We start from the raw sequence: 24386 nt of genomic DNA on the forward strand, positions 1-24386 counted from the left end.
GGCTCCTACACCTTGTAACCCTCACTGTCTTATGTAACACATCCTGTACATTGATAACCACACATAGGATTTACTATCAATGTATAATGTGTATGAATGATGTGAAGCACTCGGACACCCTGCATTAGGATGAGTAGCACTCTGGTGCTATTAAAGAAATACAACAAATAGTGGTTTTTCAATTGTTATTTGTGTAAATACCAGGACAGACCAACACATCTGCCATTCTTAAAGTGCATGCATGTGCCTTAAGCAGGGACTGGACAAAGTCCAAACCATGCCTCTAAGTACTTGTGAAGTGATACCAAGCTGTGTGCCTTTGTTTTCCTTCCATTGCATTTAGGTGTGAGGCTCTCCATACCTCTCAGCCAGGATACTCCAACAAAATGAGGCCTGGTGGACCCTTAACTTCAGCCTTTATAAGCCCCCTCCCGCCTGCACGTAGCTGTTCGGAAGAAAGCAGACAAGCGGCAGGCGCTGCCGAATGTGTCCTGGTGTCTGAAAATCAAAGAGGGACAAGTTTAGCAGTGAGGCCCAAACTCTTGGCAGGGTAGACAGCGTCCATCCTCTAAAAAGAGTGGGTAGATGCCGTCTACCTGCGTGTACCCTACACTTGTGCCCTAGTCAACCCCACCAGACACACCAGGAAGGCCCGATGACATTGCGCCACATTGTTCTTTGAATAATGGGCTCTGTTGACCAGATCTTGGTACACTGTAGTAAGCTGGCTTTCCAGCAGGTACCATGGCCACCTTCCTGAACACATAACAGAACGCCCATCTACCCCAAATCAGAACCCCCCCATAATGTTACCTCAGCCATTAAAATGTACCTTTTGTTTCTCTGAAACTAACTATTGTACTTCAGTCCCTGAAATACTGGTCTCAGGTACATCTGAAGATCAGCGAACATTCCCACCTGGACTGATGTGGGCCTTAGAACATAATGTTAACTTCTGTTTCTAGCGCCTAATGCATACTAGGAGCTTTAAATATACTTGGAGTTGAATCTAAGACCCAGAGGATTCCAGGCAAGTCTGGTTTTAACCGTTTATTACGGGTTTATGTTTAGAGCATTATTTACCTGGGCATTGACCTTAATTGCTGTTACTTGCAGTCCTATTGTAATTTTAGAGACTAACCACAAATCACCTCCTTGAGTAAGCCTTGGTAGCGGGGCCTCGCTACCCTCTGAGATTTAAGCGCCAAAGAAGAGTACTTGGCCATCCAACCAGAGTGCAACAGCATGATGACCAGTTGCTACAAATGATGCCCAGTAACCTCCGACTGACCTTGGACCCAAGACAGCCTCACAGTTCTGTAAATATCAGTTGGGTCAGAAGCATCAGTAGGGCCAGCCACTGTTGTGCCGCTAGATCTAGCCTAGCACTGGTACATGTAGCAACAGTACTATCATTTCAGCACCCAGTTACTTGAAGCACTATAAATCCTAGTAGTAAGGGGATAAGTAGTGGATGGCCCAGGGTTAGTGGCAATAGTAGAAGTTATATTAATGGTAGAAGTAGGCATAGCAGTGGTAAATTGGCAAGCATTACCTGAAGTAGGACCTGGATTAATGGTATTGTTAGTGGTATACTGAATGTTAATGTTTGAGAGATCATACGGTAAGAAATAATATTGCAATGAATTGATTAAAATGTGAAATATAATGGGTGTGGCATATTTGTGTAATCCCCACTTGAGGTACACTATTTTGAAAATTGCCTCTTAGCACTCTGCGCTAACTGTACAACGTTCCGTTGCTTCCCAGCGCTATATAAATACACATAGAGGAATGGTGGAGGAAATGGAATGCTCTACTTTACGGTGAGAAAACATTCCTCACAACCACATTATGTTGCAATAATTGATGTGTGTTGTTCCCAGATTTCATTTTATACAGCAGGCGAAATGGAAACTTTATTAAATGAACTGTATATTAAGAACCTCCTTAATGTTAATGACATTTAGATGATAAGGTTGTTGATGAAATTGACCAGATGAGTTTGGTCGTAGATAAGTGTAATCTCTATGAGATAACCTGTATCAGGTCCACTGCCGAGCACTAACAACTGGGATTTGCTTTTCCTAACGGAAACATGGCTGAACGACACCACTAACCCCGCCATTTCCCTACCGGAGGGCTACAGTATTAGCTGCGCTAATAGACCTAATGGTAAGCGGGAGGCGGTGTCGCCCTAATTCACAAATCCGTTTGGACGGCTACCTTTCCCCCATTCGACCAAATTGACTGTATAGAAGGGTTGCCTTTTAGCATCAAAACCTCTCCGTCCTCCTCCTGTTCGGGAATACTTATTTATCGTCCCCCTCACTCCAATCTATTGCACTTACCGGTTTTGATGGACTATATTATTCAGCTTAGCACTCGATATGCTAACTTCACCGCCTTAGGAGATTTTAACCTTCCTGTTAACAACGAATCCTGCTCACACAGTAGCCTTTTTATCTCCACGCTAACGGCCTGTAACCTAGTCCAAACAATAACCCTACCCACGCACAAAGCGGGTCACATACTGGACTTAATTTGCTCCAATCTCCCCTTCATCCGGGCGGCTCCCCCCATTCCGGTTACTTGGTCGGACCATTTTTTTTATCTCTTTTGAGATCGACATTCCCCGTCCCACCAGACCTTCTATCACCCCTAAATATTCAGGTAGAAACTGGAGCCGCATCACCCTGGATGCGCTCCAGAAACACCTCAACAACTCCCAACCCTGCCCGTCGTCTGACCCTGACCTAGCTATCAACCATCTGGACATATGGATCGGTCAGGCCTTAGATGTCCTGGCCCCCATTAAACCCATCAAAACTCACAGGCCGGTACCATCAGCCCCCTGGTACTCTGACGAACTTCGGCAGAAAAAGGCTTTCTGTAAATCTCTTGAACGCCACTGGAGACAGAATTATTCTCCCAACAGCAAAACCATCTATAAAACCGCCCTTAAAGAATATCGGAGAATGATAGAGGAGCATAAACAGGATTTTCTGGCTTCCAGAATCAAACTCACTAGCAACGGCGCCAGGGAGATTTTTAACATTGTTAGATCCTTCACGGATCCCATCGCGATGACCCGATCTCAGCCCGCCTCACAGGCGCTATGCAATAAACTTTCTCAATTTTTTGAGGACAAAATTGAGATCATTTATTCATCCTTTCCCCCCGCCAAAAGTGAAGGAGGAGACGAGCGACCCATTCCTCGTACACCGCCACGGTCCTTCCTGTCTGAATTTGCAGTAATATCGGAAGCCGATTCCATGACAGAGCTACTTAAGTGTAAATCAGGTTCCCCAAACGACCCTTGGCCAGCCAAGGAATACAAAAAACTGGCACCCCTACTTAACCCCTATCTAAATCACATCTGGAAGGACTCCCTCCAAACAGGAAGCTTCCCTACTAAATGGAAACATGCCTCCTTAGTCCCCATTCTGAAGAAGCCCAATTTGGACCCCGACCTTCCCAGCAACTACAGGCCTATCTCCCTTTTGCCTGCTCCAGCTAAGATCTTGGAAAAACTGGTTCACTCCCAATTGGCGAACTTCATCGAGTCCAATGGGCTTCTCCATGACTCCCAGCATGGCTTCAGGTCGGGCCACAGCACGGAGTCGGCCCTTATTGAAATGGCTGACTCTGTTAGGTAGACGCTTGACCGAGGGTTGAGGGCGGTGTTAGTGCTGCTGGATCTTTCAGCAGCATTCGACACCGTCTCTCATAAGATCCTGCTGGGAAGGCTGGAGGACTTAGGCCTGGGCGGCTCTGTGCTGAAATGGCTGTCATTCCTATCTGTCTGACCGCACACAACAAGTTTTCACCCCTCCTTTCACTTCCTCTGCCAGACCACTCAAATGGGGAGTCCCACAAGGCTCTTCCCTAAGCCCGCTTTTGTTTAATGTTTATTTTACCCCCTTGGCCAAGCTGATTGCTCAGACTGGGATTAAATCCACATCCTATGCTGATGACATCCAGCTACTCTTTACGTTCGATACCCCCTCGGCCTCTGCCTTTGATCCGCTGAAATCCTGCCTTAGAGATATCTCTAATTGGATGGATGCTAATTCCCTCCGTCTTAATGCAGGCAAAACGGAGATCCTGTTTTTTAATTCACCTTCTCCCCTGGATTCTACTCTGTGGTGGCTCGAAGATCTGTGCCAAGCCCCCACGCCTAAAGACTCGGTGAGAAACCTAGGATTACGCTGGGACAACCATCTCAGCTTCAACACCCAGGTACAAACAGTCGCAGCCTCCTGTTTTGCTAAAATCAGAACAATTAAACGGCTTATTAATTATCTGCCGGAGGACTGCCGTAAGACTGTGATCCAGGCATTAATCATATCCCATCTTGATTATGCCAATGCCCTCTATCATGGTATCACAGCTGGCCTGTGCCACAAACTACAGGCGGTCCAAAATGCCGCCGCCCGGCTGGTGGAGAGAATCCCTGTAAGACATCATATCTCTCCCCATCTCCGTAAACTGCACTGGCTTCCCATCGCTAAAAGATGCGTTTTCAAAGCAATGACGCTGGCTTTCCGTGCATTTAAAGGCAACGGCTCGGCCCATCTGAAAAACACCCTCCGTCCATATGTCAAATCCAGGGCTCTACGCTCCAATTCCCTATTTTTCCTAGAAACTCCCCGATTTAAACGATCCCGGGCATGTGGAAAAACCTTTGAGGTTTGTGCCACTCAGCACTGGAACAAGCTCCCGCTGGCTCTACGCACCTGCCAAGCAGAACCAGCATTTCGCAAATCCCTGAAAACGCATCTCTTTTCCACCTAGTCTGGTACCCCGACCCGTTCCTCTTGTTGTCAGAGTCGTTAGCGCCGGGATGCCCCGTTGGGGCCGCTGCGCGCTTTACAAAATACACAAATAAAAATAATAATTCCTTGGGTGCCCATGGGTGTCGAAGGTCCTAGTGTAGGGGTCATGTAATGCCCATGGCCAGTAGGATTTGTAGAGACAAAGGAATTACTTCTAATTCAGATTTTACCATTAAATGTATTTTCTTCGTGAATTTGTGTTCTTTATCTCTGTCTTATGTAATTATATCTTTTACACACTTGGGTTGTTCTAAAATATGTCTACACAATAATTTTCGGCTTTATTTGCACAGTTACTATGCACAAAAAGTGCATACGTTTTGGCATATACTTTCTTAATACTCATACTCCTACCCATCCTCTTGTACACTTCTTTTTTACTTTCTCTCTTTAAATTCTTTTATATGTTTTCTTTTATCTAAAAATAGTATTTTCTGGGTTACATTTATTCAGATACTCTTATATAAATTATATTAATTTACAAATTAATGTAACTTTCACACATTAATAGTCTTCATTGTAAATCGTAATTAATTCTCTATACATATTGTTACATTTTTGTTTTCAGTAAGCATTTAAAACTAAAAGAATATTTTCTTCTCTTTAGCTTCAGACAAGCAGGTGCTGATCCCAAATGACCAACTCTACCAGGTGGGTGACTGATAGGGTGGGCAGTGAGGGTACAGGCAGAGCCTCTTTGTGGTACTTGTGCCAATAAAGGTGTGTCTGATTTTGGTCTCACTGGAGTGTTACAAATATATGGAAAGAATTTTCAGACCTATTAGAGTATACCAAGAATATCATTAAGTTGGGCATGTCGCACAATGACAAAGCACATTGCATATGGTTCTACTGCTGTCTTTTTCCCCCTTCAGGCTTATTTTGAGCTGGTGGCTTCCGGGGCTCAATACTGGCACTTAACATCAACACTTATGACAGTGCACCACATGGGGGCGCCATTGGTCTAGTTTTGAGATGAGTGCAATAATAGTTGTTTATTAATCCAATATACATTAAATATGAATAATACCTACTGCTAACGCCATTTTTATAGCTTTGGGAGGCCCGGAATAGTCCAAATTGTCACACTTGTAGGAGTGTGATAGCTAGTAGTTGTGTTGGGACTGTCATTGTCAGTGCTGACAGGGGCCACGTATGGTTCAAGTGGCTGTGGCTTTCTGAGAACGGCCCTGGTACATACTTTCTTTTGCATTTTAAGCACTACAGATGTTTTTAGGCATACGCAAAGTGGGGCAATTGACCAGGGCCCCCACTTTCCATGGGGCCTCCTGGGAAAACAAGCTTTCTGTGACAAGTCTCACTGCCCGGTGTCACCTTAAGGATTTTTTGCTTTCCTGGGCACGATATGTATTAGCTTTTTGTGTGACCTGCTAAAGTTTAACAGCTACTTTAGAAATGTTTGGTATTATGCAGTCTTGAATTAGCACGGAATGGGTAATAACACTTAAATTTGTTCCGAGCCCTAAAAAAAGGCCTTGCCTGGGGACCCCAAAATCTTTAAGATGGCACTGGCCCTACCGCCCCTATTTCACTACCCTACCACATATATGGCAACATACAATTATTACTTTCACTGTATGCCACACTGTCAGAAACGTGTCCTAGGAATTTCTGGAAGAATCAAAAAGGGCCAAACCAGGATGAAAGCAGGAAATGACTAGTAAACAACTATATCCTGTTGACACGATCAGGAAGTGTCTTTCAGGAGATAGAGGTGGAATCATAATGCACACAGAGATATGTCCAGGTCACAGATGTTCAGTTATAAAACTTGTGAGATATTTATATTAGGTCGAGATTTGGTTGTCTGTGTCTACGTATTTTGTTTGCAGGCATCTGCATCAACGAAGGGCCAACGACAAGCCAACCCTTGACCAGCCTTGAGAGGTACTGAGCACTGCTCTTGCATATTGAACTGCATATTTATTTATTTCTGTTCTGACGCCAGGAGAGTATGGAACTGCAACAGATAGAGCCTTAAGTAGGGAAAGCAAGTGCTTGGAAGATGAGGTGTGCAGTGTTCTAGTAGGGAAGTAGGGGAAAGCCACTGCAGGAGGAAAGAGGGCCAGAGTTGTTTACTCCTCTAAAAAATATACACAAAACTCTTAAACATGGCCGTCTTTGCAGTCTTGCAAGATGATTGGAGATGGTAGCTCTGTGGGGCAGCGCAAGGAGAGGAGCTTGGTTGCAGAGTTTTGCACAGTCTGTGAACGACTGATAGCATAGGACCTTATTACGATGGTGGTCGGACGAGCGTCCGATTGCCATCGCAGCTGGAGTGGGCCCATCCGACAAGGACTCGGAGGTCCTACTCGCCAGATTCTGATGCGATCACCATGTTGACGGTCGGAAGCATCCCTTTTTTCTATTGCGGCTTGTGCTGGGGTCCGGAAAAGGTTTGCAGCACACGCCGCAATAGAAAAAGGGATGCTTTTAAACATCCATGCACCATGTGGTGCCTGACACACTGTGCATGGATGTGGTGGCTGGCACGCCGTGCATGGATGTTTAGTGGGGCACCACATGTGCCCCACCAGGCAACATAGCAGAGGCCCACGGGGGACAGTGACCCTGTTAGGGACAACCAAAGTTATATTCCAACAGCCTTTCCATGGCGGTGGGACCGCCATAAAAAGACTGTGTAAAATGGACATCGTAATCCCCTTGGTAGTGCCTGCCCATGCACCGCTTTCACAGTTGGGATTATGGTCTCACCCCTGCCCTGACTGTCTCATTGAGCTTGTTGGAGGCAGAGGTCTGACCCTCCAACTGCTCTGGTCCCACTGACTGCATCATAATGCTGTGGTCGGACAACTATTCTGGATGTCGGTGGGAACACCACTGATGGCTTGTCAGTGGCGGTCCCATCTACATCATAATAAGGCTCAGAGTTAGGAAGACCCAAGAATAGAGCATTGCAGTAATCCAGGCGAGATTTTATGGTGGCATGAACTGTAGAGAAGTGGCAAGATGGAGGAAGTAATGCCAGGCTTTTCAAGTACAAATAAGGTTATGCCAGATACTTGTTCACCAGAGTGATAATGAAAAGATTCTTAAAGGACAGGACGCCAAGGTTGCTTTCTGAGGTAGACTGTCTAGGTGTGTTTCCTAATTCAGAAGGCCATCAGCTGTCGCACCAGATGAAAGATGCTCCAACTATGATCAGAATGTTAGTTTTATCTGAGTCCACTTTAAAGGTGAGATCTTTTATCCAGTGACCAATGCTTATGGAACACTCCTGAAAGGTCAATCTGGTGGGATTTTGATCAGAATCGAGTTTTACAATAAGTTAGGTGCCTTCTGTATAGCCCATATGTAAGGCAGCAAAAGATTGAATGAGTGTCGCCATAGGCCTTACATAGATGTTGAAAAGTGTTGGACTAAGAGAAGAGCCCTTTGGAATGCTGCATGTCGAGGAGAAGTATATGTGTGTGTACTGATTTAAATCTTTTGAATAGATGCGGACTTAGGCAAGATAAGTTGATTTAGAGCTTCTCTGGTAATCCCATTGCCAGGTTCTTTTGAATGCTTGGCTAAGGGAATCACTTTGGCTTGACTATCTTAGAGGGCTACCATTCAGCCTGATGTTTGCCACAGTTAGCTGACTGAGGTTTGATTGGAGGAAGAACGTTATAAGCAGAATTTGCCCACTCATGATAAGTTAGTACTAGAATATACATCGGAAAAGATGGAAGGGCAGAGGGAGTTAGGGCATCTGTACGGTTGCTGCAGTTGATCCTTGTCCGTCAACGAGCTGTAGCGGCTTAAAAAAACAGGCCTGGGATTGGAGAATCTGACACATACAGGGAGGAAGAACAGGACAGAAGATTGATCTGTCATGCACATCGAAGTGGTGGAGAGCTTAGTCACAAATTCTCCAGAGGGCAAAAGTAAGTCAATAGTATGTCTAGTGGCGTGGGTAAGGTAAGTCAGTTATCTGTAAGGCCAAGGGTTAGACAGGAAGTAATCAGAAAGCATGTGGGAGGTAAGTCTGATGCTTCAGTCCAGATGTCTAAGTCCCCACCCAAAACCACCGATTTAGCAGAGTGCAGAGCAAGAGGGACAAAAATAATCGGCAGTAGAGGAGACAAAGTCTGTTGAGGGCTGGGGGCGGTTCACAAACAGAAGTGTAAGATGAGGAGCAAATTAAGGAAAATGCAAGAAGTTCAGCTTTAGGAAGGTGAGCAAGTTGCTTTACCAGGTTTCCATAAGAAAAATGTCTAACTTGTTGTCCATGACAAGGCCTCTTTTCTCATAGAGGAATGTACTTTGAAGAGTTTGCATCAGAGTGGGACACCAGAGGTTGGTTTAGGAGGAGTTAAAGAGCTGATTATATGTTTTTAAAAAGAGTATCAATAATGTTACCTTCCTGAGGAGGAAGAAGGAGCAGAGGAGATTCCTTGTTAAATGTGATCCCAATAGTGTGGACCCGGACTGGAGGGAACTCTGGCATAAGGGCATCGGGCCTTGAGCATGGTTGGCCCGTTCTGCCTGGTTCAAGGGGAAGATCACTCGTGGAAAACTTGTGGCTTGACTTTGGAACTTGCGCAAACGTTCATTTAAATGCTAAGGGGACCCAGGTCATATATGCAACACCTTGTGCCGTTCTTGGTCAGCAACACATTGTATGCTGGGATTTTTTTTATAAACAATGCTTTCTCTAGTAATATGAATCTACCTGTGCAAAGTACCTTTGAGTGAAAGGTCAGGACTGGCCAAAGGTGTCACTCATGGCATGATTCCCTTTCGCATCTACACATTCAGGAATCTTGAGCCTCCCTTGTCTTTACATGGTGCCCTTGAAATTGCTTCCCTCTGTGTCCTACACCGTGGAGTATCTAGCCTCATGCTGCTCAATACCTGAGCTTTACTCCTGCACAGGGGCTTGACATTGGTTCCCTCTATACCTACACAGTGAATCCAGTGGCCAAGCGAGTTGGTCAGCAGTGAACCGGTGGCCTGGGCCTATATGCCACTGACAAATCCAGGTGAAGGAATGGGCGTTCTTTTTTTTAGGGTGACCATACGTTCAGGATTTGCTGGGATACTCCTGGTTTTTCATTGTTTGTCCCAGCAAATCTCTATAAACATACTACCTGTTTTACTTTTCAAAGAGGGTCGACTAAGCACAGAGTGAGATGGGTCTTGATATGAATCTGTGCAGGGTTGGTTTGCAGAGCTTGTAAAGGCCTCAAGTCTCGCTCATCATGAGTGTGATTCACAGGTAGTGCTTCAGTTCAGTGCTCATGTTGTAATCAAAGAAGTCCATTAGTCCAAGTGTAGATTAGATAAGATGGTTTACTGAGTATTTACAATTAAGAGCCGCACCAGGAGTAGCCTCCTTGATGCTCAGTCCATACTCCAACTGACACTCACAGACATCCAACATTCCTCTGCATCACCACTCACCAACATTCCACACCACACTCACACTGGCTGAGCATCAGGTACAACAGCTCATCAGCTGACTCAGACTGGTGAGGGTCTCTCGACCCAGACCTCAAAAGTTACTGTTATCAGAACAAATCCTCACAGGCTCAAAAGGCTCTCTTGCAGCTGCTGCTCTGCACGTGGAAGATATATGCTTGGTAAGCCTTGAGGAAGGTTCCTATAGGATGAGACAGGAGCCACTGAGGTAGAGGAGCTTATCTTCTTTATTTACATGTTAGGCCCAGAGGAACAGTGTGGTGTACATAGCTATAGGCAGGGCTTCATCTCCTCACCAACTGTTGTTGAAAAACCCACGCTGACCGTTGCAGAGAGCGTGCACACCACTAGGGAGCTCATACAATCTTGTACTTTTCCCAAATGCCCACAGTACCTTAACTCTGATTGGCCAGTCACCACTGGTCTAGTCTCAAAATGCACCCAAACAAAATCATCTTACACTTCCAGCACCTACCTGTGATGGGTCCTTGCTCTTGTTCAGAAATAGCAGTCCTGAAACACTGCTCAACCTATTCCAACCCCTCTTGTCCAGTCTCTGTCCGTCTCATTAATTAATCTAGGTCACAGTTTCTACTGTTCTACCAAATGGCCAGCAAACTTCTATCCTTTACCCACCATCTGCCACTTCTATCTACAGCTCCTGTGGTGTAGACCTGAAACGCTGCCTGCACCGTGTCCCACTCTAATACGCCACGGCAAGTCTTTAAATCCTCTGCCCACCCCCTCACTGAGTTCCTCCTGCCCAGCAGGGCATATTTGAGGATGGGCAGTCCAAGATACATCTTATTGGTCTTCAAGACCCCTCCTCTCCAAGGAAGATCTTCATAGCTCCTCATAAGCTTTCCAGCATTGCCATGCAGGAACTTTGAAAACACCTCATCTCCCAGGGATGGACTGGCAGTAGTGGGCATTGGATATTTCCCTGGGAGGCTGGAAGTGTGGGGCCATTTTTGTGGCGGTCCTGCGAAATCAGCCCCCAGATACAAAAGCAGCAGTGCTTCACACTTTCTGCCCCCCAACTCCTGCCGGGGGAGGGGGCAGGGGGGAGACTGGGAAGATTGCCAGGGTTGCTTTGGGTTCCCAGTCTGGCCCTGTCATCACTTCAGACAAGAGCTAGTCAGATAGAGGGGGATATCTTCTTAGATACAGAGTCAGGTACTTAGCTCTAGTGGGGGCTTTATCCTTTCACCCACTGGAACTGTCTACAGGCTCCTACTCCACACGCACAGATCACATTCTTTTACATCATCATTCACTCTTAGTATTCCAGACACCAGCACAGACGTACAGGGAAAAGGGACACACTGGATATTAGAGTGCGCAACATAATTCATTTTCCATATGTCCTCTGAATACCTGTGAATATTATGTACTTAGGCCTCGAGTCTGGTCGTAAAAGCCACGAAACTCACACATTCTGTGAATACTGATTCCAATAGGTACGCTAAATTACAGTGAATAGGCTTATTTTCCGTGGCCTGCAAAATCCTTCTTGCAGGCAATATCACACTCAATAAAGAGTGAATGCACAAAACACAGTGAAAATCCCATTTCCAGGCATTAACACAGTGGCGTACCTACTTCACCCCGGGGGGACCGTAGGGTGGGGGTGAGGGACCTGTTCTGGGGAGGTGGTAGTCTGTCGGCCGAACTACGAGTTGTTCTCGGGGGGCGGGGGTATGGTGTTAGTCGACAGACACAACTTGCTCACCTCCGCAGCCCCCAAAAACCGTACAGTGCAGGGCGGGCCGCTTCCCCCCACCCACTTCTAGCTACGCCACTGCATTGACAGCCCTTGAATGCGAAAAATAATTTGTAGAGAGCAGAAGCAGCCAGAGCTGCACACATAAAAACTCGGGACACCCCCTAAGCTCACCAACACTTCCTTCCTGGGTGGCAGCGCACAATCAAATATTTGTTGTGCCTAAAATATCTTAAAAATTGAAAACAGAGTTAATTGCCATCCTCTGGCATCACTCAGTTAACACCTACAAAAACCTGTCAAATTCTTCCATCAGGGATTCCATCAGGGTTAGCCAGTACAAGCGTAAGGGAGGTAAGAAGACTCCTTAACCGTCTGATCAGCTAAAGACCCCATTGAAAACTAGCACAACTGTGGAAGGAAATTAGGGCCCCAATGCTGTATCAACATATCCATGTGAACTTAAGATGTCAAAAAGAGGCTCCACTCGTTGAAACTTTGGACACGTAAGCTCTTAGCTAAGCACAAGCTTTTATAAATAAAATAAATGCGACTATGGCATGTGGGTTGGTTCTTTCCTCCAGCTTTACCCCAAGCCGGGGGAAGAAAAAATGATGACTATCCTTAGCATGTCCCTTAGTGAAAGGTATCAGTTGTGGTCAAGAGGTCAGAGGGATCCAACATATGGACATGAGAGGAGAGATGGTGCTGTGGCTATGGATATGCTTCTGTATTGTGCGAGTCCTCATCAGGTAATTCTCATATTGAATCTAGTGAATGTGTGAATAATGAGTGATGTCCAACAAACATGTTCACCAAAATTAAAAAAACATTGAGTGAAATTCCAATACTCACAACACCCTTCCCAATTGGAGAGATTACATCACACTTTAGAATAATGATGACGAGCCTAATGGCATACAGAAACAATGGCGTCCAGTTACAAAGAATGAGTGGACATAGATGATGACCTATAGGTTGTGGTGAGTACAGTTCTGTCCAGAAGGCCTACCTAGCACTGTTGTACCCATAGTGATGTACTGCAGAGTGGAAGCGTGAGCTGCTGCAATCCCTGTAAGAATGGTTCACCTCTGCATCGTGGTTTATCTAGTTCTGGCCCTGTGTACAGGTATGCGTTTTTTTCAGCTAAAACTGCAGGCACTCTTTTTTTGTTGTGTTGTTAGGTTTTTGGTGGTGTTTCCAACTTTTGCTTCATTTGCTACTCTTTCCGGATCTTTAGCCACATGCTTCTGAGTGCAGATATTATTAGGTGATATTTTATAATGGTTTCCATACCCTCTCATGCTTGTAATTGGGTTTATTTACCACGTGTTATTTTTTGCATGTGGTAAATATCATATGTGATATATAGTGCAAGCAATATCTAATGTACGTGGACCACTTTCGTCTGGTATTTAGCGTATGGGAAAACTTTTGCATGTGACTAACTTGTGCTAAGAAGTGTTGTAATTTGATGAGCTATTTATCCTGGAATGTGGTAATTACTATGACCCCTAGCTTATAATTGAAGACTTAACATCTTTTTAATTAGCCTGTGTGTTTTGTGATGGTTTTAGTATTATTATATTGTTGAAAAAATTCTGAGCATTTGTAGCATTTTATTTCCTGTAGTGTCATCATTGTCAAATGTCATGTGACATCACTTCCTGTTATGTCATCATTGTGCAAATTCGTTTTACTCCTCAACATTGGTAACACTTGAGAGCTTTGAGAACATAAGGAGAAAATTTGAGTGACTCAGGTGATAGTGTGTGCGTCAAGTTTTATTTAATTTTCCAAGTGTAATTACGACAAACTGCACTTTTGGGATGTCATTGCAGTCAGTTTACAATTTTCTGCCCTCAGATGCTGACAAATTGCAGTCCTAATTGAATCCCCATGTCCCGTTTAATGGTTTTCGAAATCTGGATATCATAACACGAACACAGCGATGGTGCCTCTGTATTCTAGCAACCCTTGTGCTGCACCCATTTCTCTTCCATCTTTTCACATCTATTAACACATAATCCTTGCACCCCATCTTTAAACTTGCATATCTTCCATTGTGTTTTGATTTTATTTCAACTTGGAGTCCAGTATGTTGCGAATGGAGAGGCAAAGTAGTTTGACCGTGGCCTGATTTTCTCAGGTTGACACACCAGAGTCAGTCATTCACACATTGTCTTGGTGTTTTTCTCTGGCAGCCACTGAGAGACCGCGAAGAGAGCGCCTATAGCCACATCTCTGCCAGCAGGCCTCGCCGGAAGTAAAGTCACGGTACAGGCTGACGTCATCCCACGCATACGCGAAAGAGGCTTGTTTCAAGATGGCCGCAGTCAATCAGCCCGTCCACCATTCGGTCTCCAGAAACTTGCTCTGCAGCTATTGACGACTTCACATGACATCAAAGTACCATGTAAAAGTGCATTAGAAATATATGAGGTCCCCAAACTGGGGGTTAATGTTTGTCACAGGCATTCAAAGTGAGCGTCAGGGGAGGTCCCATCCCCTATTATTAAGCAACCTTGAATTTCAAAGCTCTGGGCACAGGCCTAAGTTATGCAAGCCATCTTTTTCTCTTACATTTATTCTGTACTTTTTGGAAATATGTTTCAAGCTTGCTTTGATAGTAATAAATACGAAAGTTAAATATTGTATTGTTAATGTTTATTGACAGAGTCTTCAGCTCACTAATTTTATGAACCAAAGAAGGATGTAAATCTGACTAGGAAACAGCATGCAGGTCTATTAGTCACCTTCGTAGTACTTATATATCAACAGTGGGGGGAAATTAGCCTACTGAGAATTTCTTCCTAGGATTGTAACCAGATCTCTGCTGCCGGGGTACTTACTCTTTGAGCTATCATACCAGGATTCCAACTGGTGGTGGCCCTCAACATTTCAAACACCTGCAGCACTGAGGCTGGGATAGTACAGCGCCTTCGTGCGCAGGCTGGGGGTAACCCACTGATCACTGGGTACCAATTCTGCAGAGACAATGAGCATGTTCCCCTTTTGGGGTCTGTATCACCCCAACAGCACGGACTACTTCTGATGTCACAATAGTTAGGCAACCAGAAGTAATGTATGCTATTGGGGTGACAGAACTGAAAGTGGAACATACGCATTGTCTGTTCAACTGCTGTTGCCCCATATTATAAAAAAATAAAGGATAGATTGAATGCACCTTAACAACAACATACACTTTTAACTAGGGACTGTTTCACAATATCTGATGTTTGATACCTTTAGTCTTGAGGAAGGTGCCTGAACCCACAAGGGTAATCTTCAAGCTCCAAAACATGTTGACAAAAAGCATGGTCTGTTGTTCGACCCGGCTGTTTTTAAACTTTTGGTAGAGAGACAACAGTAAAACGTTTTGACTCACCTGCACACAATTTTAAATTTAGGTCTGACAGTTTAACAAAAGGAGAACATAAATGTCAATATAAATGTCAATATAAGGGGTATAACCTCACCATAACCAGAGAACCCAAATTTAGGGGATTGAATAGTCACTGGTTTGTTGTAGTCTTTGATCAATCATATCATTTGTAGAGCGCACTACTTACCCCTGAGGGTCTCAAGGGGGTGGGGAGTGCTGCTACTGCTCGAAAAGCCACGTCTTGAGGAGTTTTCGGACGGTCAGCAGGTCTTGGATCTGCCGTAGGTGGGTGGGGAGGGTGTTCCTGGTCTTGGTGGAGAGGTGGAAAAAAGATCTGCCGCCGGAGGTCGCTCTTCGGATGCGGGGGACTGTGGTGAGGGCGAGGCTGGTGGATCGGAGCTGGCGGGTGGGGGTGTAGAAGTTGAGTCGTCTGTTGAGGTACGCTGGTCCGGTGTTGTGGAGTGCCTTGTGTGCTTGGGTGAGGAGCTTGAACGTTATCCTCTTGTTGATGGGGAGCCAGTGCAGGTCTCTCAGGAGGGGTGTGATGTGGCTGCGGCAAGGGATGTCGAGGATCAGGCGTGCAGAGGCGTTCTGGATGTGTTGTGGCTGTCTCAGAAGTTTGGCTGAGGCTCCTGCGTAGAGGGCGTTTCCGTAGTCCAGCCTGCTGCTGACGAGGGCCTGGGTGACCGTTCTCGTTTCGGTGGGGATCCACTTGTAGATCCTGCAGAGTATGCGGAGGGTGTTGAAGCAAGAGGAAGAGACAGCGTTGACCTGCTTATTTATGGAGAGGTTGAAGTCGAGGATGACCCCTAGGTAGCGTGCGTTGTTGGTGGGTGTTAGAGCTGTTCCCAGTGCGGTCGGCCACCAGGAGTCGTCCCAGGCCGAGGCGGTGGATCCGAGGATGAGGACCTCCATCTTGTCTGAGTTCAGCTTCAGTCGGCTGTTTCTCATCCATTCGGCGATGGCCTTCATTCCTTCGTGGAGGTTGGTTTTGGCGGTGTGGGGGTCTTTGGTGAGGGAGAGGACCAGCTGGGTGTCATCGGCGTAGGAGATGATGTTGAGGTCGTGCAGTCAGGCGACGTGGGCAAGAGGTGCCATGTAGATGTTAAACAGAGTTGGGTTGAGAGATGAGCCCTGGGGTACGCCGCAGATGATCTCTGTGGCTTCGGAGCGGAAGGGGGGAAGGCGGTTGCTCTATGTTCTGCCAGAGAGGAAGGAGGTGGTCTAGTCCAGGGCCTTCTCTTGGATCCCGTTGTCATGGAGGCGTGTTGGAAGTGTGCAGTGGCAGACAGTGTTGAAGGCGGCCGACAGGTCCAGGAGGATGATGGCCGCTGTTTCTCCGTTGTCTAGCAGGGTCCGGATATCATCGGTGGTGGCGATGAGGGCTATTTCGGAGCTGTGGAACCCAGACTGGGAAGGGTCCAGGATGCTGTTCTCCTCGAGGTAGCGGGTCAGTTGTTTATTGACGGTCTTCTCGATGACCTTCGCAGGGAATGGGAGCAGAAAGATGGGCCAGAAGTTCTTGAGGTGCTTGGGGTTCGCCTTGGGTTTCTTGAGTAAGGTGTTGATCTCGGCGTGCTTCCAGCTCTCCGGGAAGGTTGCTGTTTCGAAGGAGATGTTGATGACTTTCCGTAGATGGGGTGCAATGGTTGTGCTGGCTTTGTTGAAGATGTGGTGTGGGCATGGGCCTGACGGAGATCCAGAGTGGATAGTGTTCATGATCTTGATGGTGTTGTCGTCGTTGATGTTGGTCCAGGAGAGCAGGTGGTTGGTGCAGGTGGTGGTCATGGGGGCAGAGATCTCAGTGGTTGTCTGGGCAGTCTCTGCATTGAAGTTGTTGTGGATGTCTGCGATCTTGCGGTGGAAGAAGGTGGCCAGCGAGTCGCACAAGTCTTGTGAGGGTGGGATGTAGTTGGTGTTGGAGCTGGGGTTGGAGAGTTCCTTCACGATGTTGAAAAGCTCTTTGCTGTTGTGTGCGTTGTTGTCTAGGCGGTCTTTAAAGTAGGTCCATGCGGCGGATCTGATGATATGATGGTGTCTGCGGGTGATGTTCTTGTGGGCTGCGTGGCTGTCCGGAGTTTGTTCTCAGAGCCAGTTCTTCTCTAGTTTTCGGCAGGTTTGCTTGGAGGCCTGAAGGTCTTCGGTGAACCAGCTGGCTTTCTTGCTGGTGTGACTGTTGGAGGGTTTCTTGAACGGGGCGAGGGTGTTGGCGCATTCGTCGATCCACTGTCTGAGGTTACGTGTGGCAGTGTCGGGGTCGGTGGGTGCAACGTGTGGGTGGTGGTTAGCTGGTCTTCGGGGATTTTGCTCCAGTATCGGCGAGGCATCTGTTGGGTGCGGTGATGCGTGGTGGGCTTCTTGAAGTTGAAGTGGATGCAGTGATGGTCGGTCCAGTGGAGTTCGGTGGTGTGGTTGAAGGAGACGTGGGGGCTCACGGAGAAGATGGGTCAAGCGTGTGGCCGGCAGCGTGGGTGGGTGTTGTGACGAGTTGTCATAGTCCGAGGTTGGCTAGGTTGTCAATCAAGGTGGTGGAGTTGGTGTGGTTGATGTTCTCAAGGTGGAAGTTCACGTCCCTGAGGAGAATGTAGTCCGTGGAGGCGAGGGCATGTGTGCTGACGAAGTTGGCGAAGGAGTCGCTGAACTGTGGTCGGGGTCCGGCGGGTCTGTAGATGAGGGTTCTTCTGGTGGTGTTGGGGTCGGTGTGGATCTGGAAGTGCAGGTGTTCGGCGGTGCTGTGGGTGTCATCGGTGTTGGTCGAGACTCTGAGAGTCTTCCTATGGATGATGGCGATTCCTCCTCCTACTCTGTTGGTGCAGTCCCTGCGAGTGATCTTGTAGCATTCCGAGATGGCTGTGGCGATGTCGGGTGCTGAGGCGGGGTTCAGCCAGGTTTCCGTCAGGAAAGCAACGTCCGGGGAGGACGTGTTGAGCAGGTCCCAGTGTTCGACAGCGTGTTTGCGGGCAGATCGGGTATTGAGGAGAATGCACCGGAGGTAGTTGGGTTCTTTCCTGGTCGGCCGCTTGACGGGCAGGATGCTGGTGAAACTGCAGTTCCGGCAGATTAAAGCTCCGTGGGTGCACTCCTGGCGGCCAGGAAGCAGGTTTATGATCGTCCGGCGTTGAGTGCGTGGAGGGTGCTGGCCTTGTAGCGGTGTCGGCCGTCGTGGAGTCCGCTGGGGCCAGGGGGTCTGGCGCTGGGCAAGGTCCAGGTGCGGACGGGCGCAGACGGGCTTGCCTTAAGCACGCCTTTGGCGCGCCACTGCGTGCGGCCTCCATATGAGTGGAGGTGGAAGGGAGGAGTAGCTAGGAGCCATGTAGCAGCGTGGGGAGCGACCTGCCTGGGAGTAGGGTCAGAGGTCGCTCGTTTCACCGCTGCGCAACCTCCATATGAGGGGAAGTGGGAGGGAGGAGTAGCTGGAAGGCGTGAGCGGGGTGGCGAATGGAAGAGCAGGGGAGCGGGCCGCAGGGACGCAGCGGAGGAAAAAAAGGGTGAGGGGCGGCGGGGGGGGGGGGCAGCAGGAGAACTGGTCACAGAGGAAGAAAAAACAAGTTAGGTACAGAGGAGAGAAAAAACAAAGTTAGGCACAGGGGAAGAAAATAAACAAAGTTAGGAACAGAAGCAAGTCTGGCAAAAACAATTGCAAGTACAGGCAGCGAGGCAAGGCAAAGACAGGCAGAGCCGTGCAGCAGCGTGGGGAGCGACCTGCCTGCAACCAGGATCAGAGGTCGCTCCTTTCACCGCTGCGCAGCCTCCATATGAGGGGAAGTGGGAAGGAGGAGTAACTGGGAGGCGGGAGCGGGGTGGCGAATGGGAGAGCAGGGGGGTGGGAATGCAGGGATGCAGCGGCGTGAAAAACGGGTGTGGGACGGCAGGGGGCAGCGGGAGAACTCGGTAAAGAGGAAGAAAAAACAAGTTAGGCACAGAGAAAGAAAAAAAACAAAGTTAGGCCCAGAAGCAAGTCTGGCAAAAACAATTGCAAGTACAGGCAGTTAGGCAAGACAAAGACAGGCAGAGCCATGCAGCAGCGTGGGGAGCGACCTGCCTGCGAGCAGGGTCAGAGGTCGCTCTGGATACTTCACAGTGCTAAATATGGAACCCAATAATAAAACATACCACAATAGGTAGGTGAAGGCTCATCTTCCTATATGAGCACATGAATGTATGGTAATTCCATTAGAGGTTTGACTGTTTGTTTCAGGAGTTTCTCATATCTTGCATGTTAATGTATGTTTACATAGAGTGTACAGCAGTTCTTTAACAGGACCTTCACGTATTCTTTGTGTTAAATAAGGTTGTACTGATGTCCTTGATGTACCTTTATTGTGTTGTGAAGCATCATTTAAAACTTTCCTCTACACAAAAGGGAAAATCATTTGCATGGGTAATGCTGGTTTTAATGCAAGATTTGAAAGAAAGAGTGAGTCCTCACAAAACACATGAACAGTTATTACCTTTAAGAGTGAAACAAGCAAACTTTGAAATGGACAAAACGACTTTTAAAATTTGTAAAACATACCTTGCAAGTGGCTTTATGTCTTGAGTAATACCTTTGGCCAAGTATGGCATTTTAGCCGACATCACTTTACATGCTGGGCTTTTGAGTGCATAATGAAACCATTTAAAGCAAAACTACAGGCTCCGCAATGCAAAGTGCTGTTGGCTGAAACGCCAGGAGTGGTTCCTCGTCTCGTATGACATAATATGTAATCACAAAGGTTTCCTATGGACAGCACTATGCAACCAGCAATGTGTATAATCTAACTGAAAATTCCAACTTCATCACTCAATCACAATCATTCCACTCAGATTGGGAGAATATATCTGTACACCCAAGGATACTGCCTCTATGTCTTCCACCATAAAGGGAAAACTGAATTACAGGTTTAATATTTTATTAATAGACGGTCAACAAAGAGGATAATCTAAGCAGGTATGTTCAGACTGAAAATGAAGCTTAGGTTGAGGGTCATATAGAATACAGTACTCTATGTTTGCAGTATAGTACAGAGATCATATATTCCGGTTATCTTTCCTAGAACTTTTATACTACGAATGTGAGGAGTATTTCTTCTGCTACCGACAGGACCTCCACATTATTTAGCCCCAGATTTTATCTTCATGCCTTGGGGAGCTTGGAGAGCTGAGAAAGGTGAGCCTATATGTACAATAGTCTAGACAAGGGTTTTAGGCGTATGGGGCCACTTGAATCTTTTATTTTGGATAATAAGGATGATATGGATGTTATTTTAAATTTTATAGATATATCCTATGGTCGACTTGCAGATCTGCAACATTGAGAACAGGAGGTTTTTGCCACTGAAGCACAGTGATTGCAATAATCCGTTGCTCAATATATATATAGATATACATTCCCTCAAACCTCTATTGTAAATGAGGTGAGTCGTCATTCTTTATTTAGAAGACACAGTTGGAAGTATAAATGGGATACGTGAATGTGTTGTGGCATTGTATGGTAGATGGGCAAAGTGGGATTGGAGAATTTTATTTCTGTCATACGTACAAGCTACCTGCCAGGACATTATGTTCTGGTGATGAATTATTGTTATTTTAGCAAATGTCAGTCGATGTTTTGTGAAATAAATTCTTTTAACATTACGGCCCCCCATGTATAACACATAGACAAATTGTGTTTTTTGCTGCCATGTGTGGATCAATATGTATTTAGGTTTTCCCTATTGGCGTGTATCTTGAACGGGAGGGGGTGAGGGGGTTTCTATTTTCTTACTGTGGTGTATAATCTTTAACAGTGGGTAAAATGTGACCTTATAAACTTTTTGGGACTGTTTTTATGATGTATAGAGCACTGTCATGAGATATATTGATGTATGTATTCTTTGTTACACAGGTGATCTTAACTGCTCCCGTTTTCATCAGCCCGAGAGAGTCATATAACATTGGCCTTGATAAAGATGGCATTATAAATCTTCCCATCAAAATGCGTAGACGCCTGAGTTGTTAGGAACACAATCCGTACTATCACTAAGACTTTTGAGTGCCCATAGAACATAGCACCCAGTCTCAGCTATTAAGGAACAATTATCACGGATGTGATCAGTTTAAGACTACGCTTTTGGTGTATTATTTGCACTCTCTTGTATTTTTTAACTTTTGCCGCTCAATATTTTTTATTGTGTTTTCTGAAGGAATTAATTAAATTTGTACTTTTCTTTTATTGTGTATATTTGTCTATTCGATTATGTGTCTTACGACAAATAAAATAATTTTAACCTTTTGTCATTAGTTTTGTCCATAGCAGTAGCCTTGGGTATACAGATATATTCTCCCAATCCGAGTGGAATGATTGTGATTTAGTGATGAAGTTGAAATTTCCGGTCAGGTTATACACATTGCTGGTTGCATAGTGCTGTAGAAAGGAAACCTATGTGATTACATGTTTGTAAGGTACCCTATTCCTTTGGCATAAGGGGTCCCTCTCAGTTTCTATAACTCGTATGACATAATGCCACTTGGCAAATTTGTGGAGTATAAATAAAAGTTTCATTGTTAGGTCGAAGCCTACTAGACAGCAAAGCTGTCTGGTTGCGAAATAACTTTTAGGGGCATTCTGAAATCTGACCTAAAAATGCATTCCACCCATTACATTCAGTCAATCAATCACAGCATTTATATAGCGCGCTACTCACCCGGGAGGGTCTCAAGGCACTGGGGGAGAGGGGTATGTTACTGCTCGAACAGCCAGGTCTTGAGTTGCTTCCTGAAGGAGAGATGGTCTTGGGTTCGCCGAAGGTGAATGGGGAGGGAGTTCCAAGTCTTGGCTGCCAGGTAGGAGAAGGATCTTCCTCTGGCGGTGGCTCTGCAGATGCGTGGTACGGTGGCGAGTGCGTGGCTGGTTGGTCGTAGCTGGCGCGTGGGCGTGTAGAAGGTCATGCGGTCGTTGAGGTACTTGGGGCCCAGGTCGTGGAGAGCCTTGTGTGCGTGGGTGAGGAGTCTGAACGTGATTCTCTTGCTGACGGGGAGCCAGTGCAGGTCTCTCAGGTGTCCGGTGATGTGGCTGTGTCAGGGGATGTCCAGGATGAGTCGTGCGGATGCGTTCTGGATGTGTTGGAGTCTTCTCTGGAGTTTGGCTGTGGTTCCGGCGTAGAGGGCGTTCCCGTAGTCCAGTCGGCTGGTGACGAGTGCCTGGGTGACGGTCTTCCTGGTTTCAGTGGGGATCCATCTGAAGATCTTGCGGAGCATGCGCAGGGTGTGCAAGCATGAGGAAGAAACGGCGTTGACTTGTCTGGTCATTGACAGGGAGGAGTCCAGGATGAAGCCCAGGTTGCGTGCGTGGTCCATTGGTTTGGAGCGGTGCCCAGGGCCGGGGGCCACCAGGAGTCGTCCCAGGCAGAGGGTGATGATCCCAGGATGAGGACTTCCGTCTTGTCTGAGTTCAGTTTAAGGCGGCTGTTCCTCATCCAGTCGGCGACGTCTTTCATCCCTTTCTGTAGGTTGGCTCTGGCGGTGGTGGGATCGTTGGTGAGGGAGAGGATCAGCTGGGTGTCGTCGGCGTAGGAGATGATGTTGAGGTTGTGTTGGCGTGCGATGGCTGCGAGGGGGCTCATGTAGACGTTGAAGAGGGTCGGGCTGAGAGAAGATCCTTGTGGTACGCCGCAGATGACTTCGGTGGCCTCGGAATTGAACAGAGGGAGGCGGACTCTCTGGGTTCTTCCGGTGAGGAAGGAGATGATCCATTCCAGCGCTTTCTCTCGGATTCCGATGTTGCTGAGGCGCTTCACTAGGGTTCGGTGGCAGACCGTGTCAAACGCTGCGGAGAGGTCTAGGAGGATGAGGGCCGCTGTTTCCCCGTTGTCGATCAGGGTTCTGATGTTGTCGGTGGCTGCGATCAGGGTGGTCTCGGTGCTGTGGTTGGCCTGAAATCCGGACTGCGAGTGGTTGAGGGATCCGTTCATCTCGAGGAAGGCGGCAAGCTGTTTGTTGACGGTCTTCTCGATGACTTTGGCCGGAAAAGGAAGGCGCGAGATGGGACGGTAGTTCTTGAGGTCAGTGGGGTCCGCCGTTGGTTTCTTCAGGAGGGCGGTCAGCTCGGCATGCTTCCAGCTCTCCTGGAAGGTGGCGGTGTGGAAGGAGGAGTTGATGGTGTCTCGGAGATGGGGTGCGATGGTGGCGTCGGCTTTGTTGAAGACGTGGTGTGGGCACGGGTAGGTTGGTGATCCTGAGTGGATGGAGTTCATCGTGCGGGTGGTGTCTTCGGTGCTGATCGGGGTCCAGTTGCAGAGGGTGGTGGTGGCGGGCGTTGGTTCGGTGGTAGGGTGCGTGGTCTGGGCGTCGAAGCTGTTGTGTATGTCGGCAATCTTGCGGTGGAAGAACGAGGCGAGTGAGTCGCAGAGGTCTTGCGAGGGAGTGATGTCGTTGATTCCGGCGCTGGGGTTGGAGAACTCTTTGACGATGCTGAAGAGTTTCTTGCTGTCGTGGGCGTTGTTGTCCAGTCGTTCTTTGAGTGCCGTCTTCTTGGTGGCGCGGATCAGCTGATGGTGTTTGCAGGTGGCGTGCTTGAGGGCGGTCCAGTTGTCTGTGGTGTGGTGTGGTCGAGCTGATGAAGTCTGCAATGTCTTCGCTGAACTGTGTGCGTGGTCCCGGTGGTCTGTAGATGAGGGTGCCTCGGAGGGTGGTCTTGGGGTCGGTGTGTATCTGGAAGTGCAGGTGCTCGGCGGCGGAGAAGGTTTTGTCGGAGTTAGTCGCGATGCGGATGGTGTTCTTGTGTACGATGGCGATGCCTCCTCCCGTCTGGTTGACGCGGTCCTTCCGGGTGATCTTGTATCCGTCCGGGATGGCTGTGGCGATGTCGGGCGCTGAGGAGGCGTTCATCCAGGTTTCGGTGAGGAAGGCGACGTCCGGTGCTGTCGCGTCGAGCAGGTCCCAGAGTTCCACGGCGTGCCTGTGGACGGAGTGGGTATTCAGCAGGATGCACTTCAGGTGGTTGCTGTTAGTGTTGGACTCGGCGGGGGCGGTG

General features: G+C 47.4%; 1 protein-coding gene across 7 annotated transcripts in view; it reads left to right on the forward strand.

The window, feature by feature from the left end:
* CD3D (CD3 delta subunit of T-cell receptor complex) overlaps positions 1-14664 on the forward strand; it is a 59321-nt gene extending 44657 nt beyond the window's left edge. For all 7 annotated transcript variants that reach the window (XM_086957001.1, XM_086956995.1, XM_086956998.1 and 4 more), the window contains 2 exons: positions 5446-5489; positions 14214-14664. In XM_086957001.1, coding sequence (XP_086813127.1) covers positions 5446-5489; positions 14214-14279 — 110 coding nt within the window. In that variant the 3' untranslated portion in view covers positions 14280-14664. The remainder of the gene's footprint in view (positions 1-5445; positions 5490-14213) is intronic.
* Positions 14665-24386: the final 9722 nt, after the last annotated feature.

Source organism: Lissotriton vulgaris, chromosome 2_1 (assembly GCF_964263255.1).
Source record: "Lissotriton vulgaris chromosome 2_1, aLisVul1.2, whole genome shotgun sequence".
Classification (NCBI taxonomy): domain Eukaryota; kingdom Metazoa; phylum Chordata; class Amphibia; order Caudata; family Salamandridae; genus Lissotriton; species Lissotriton vulgaris.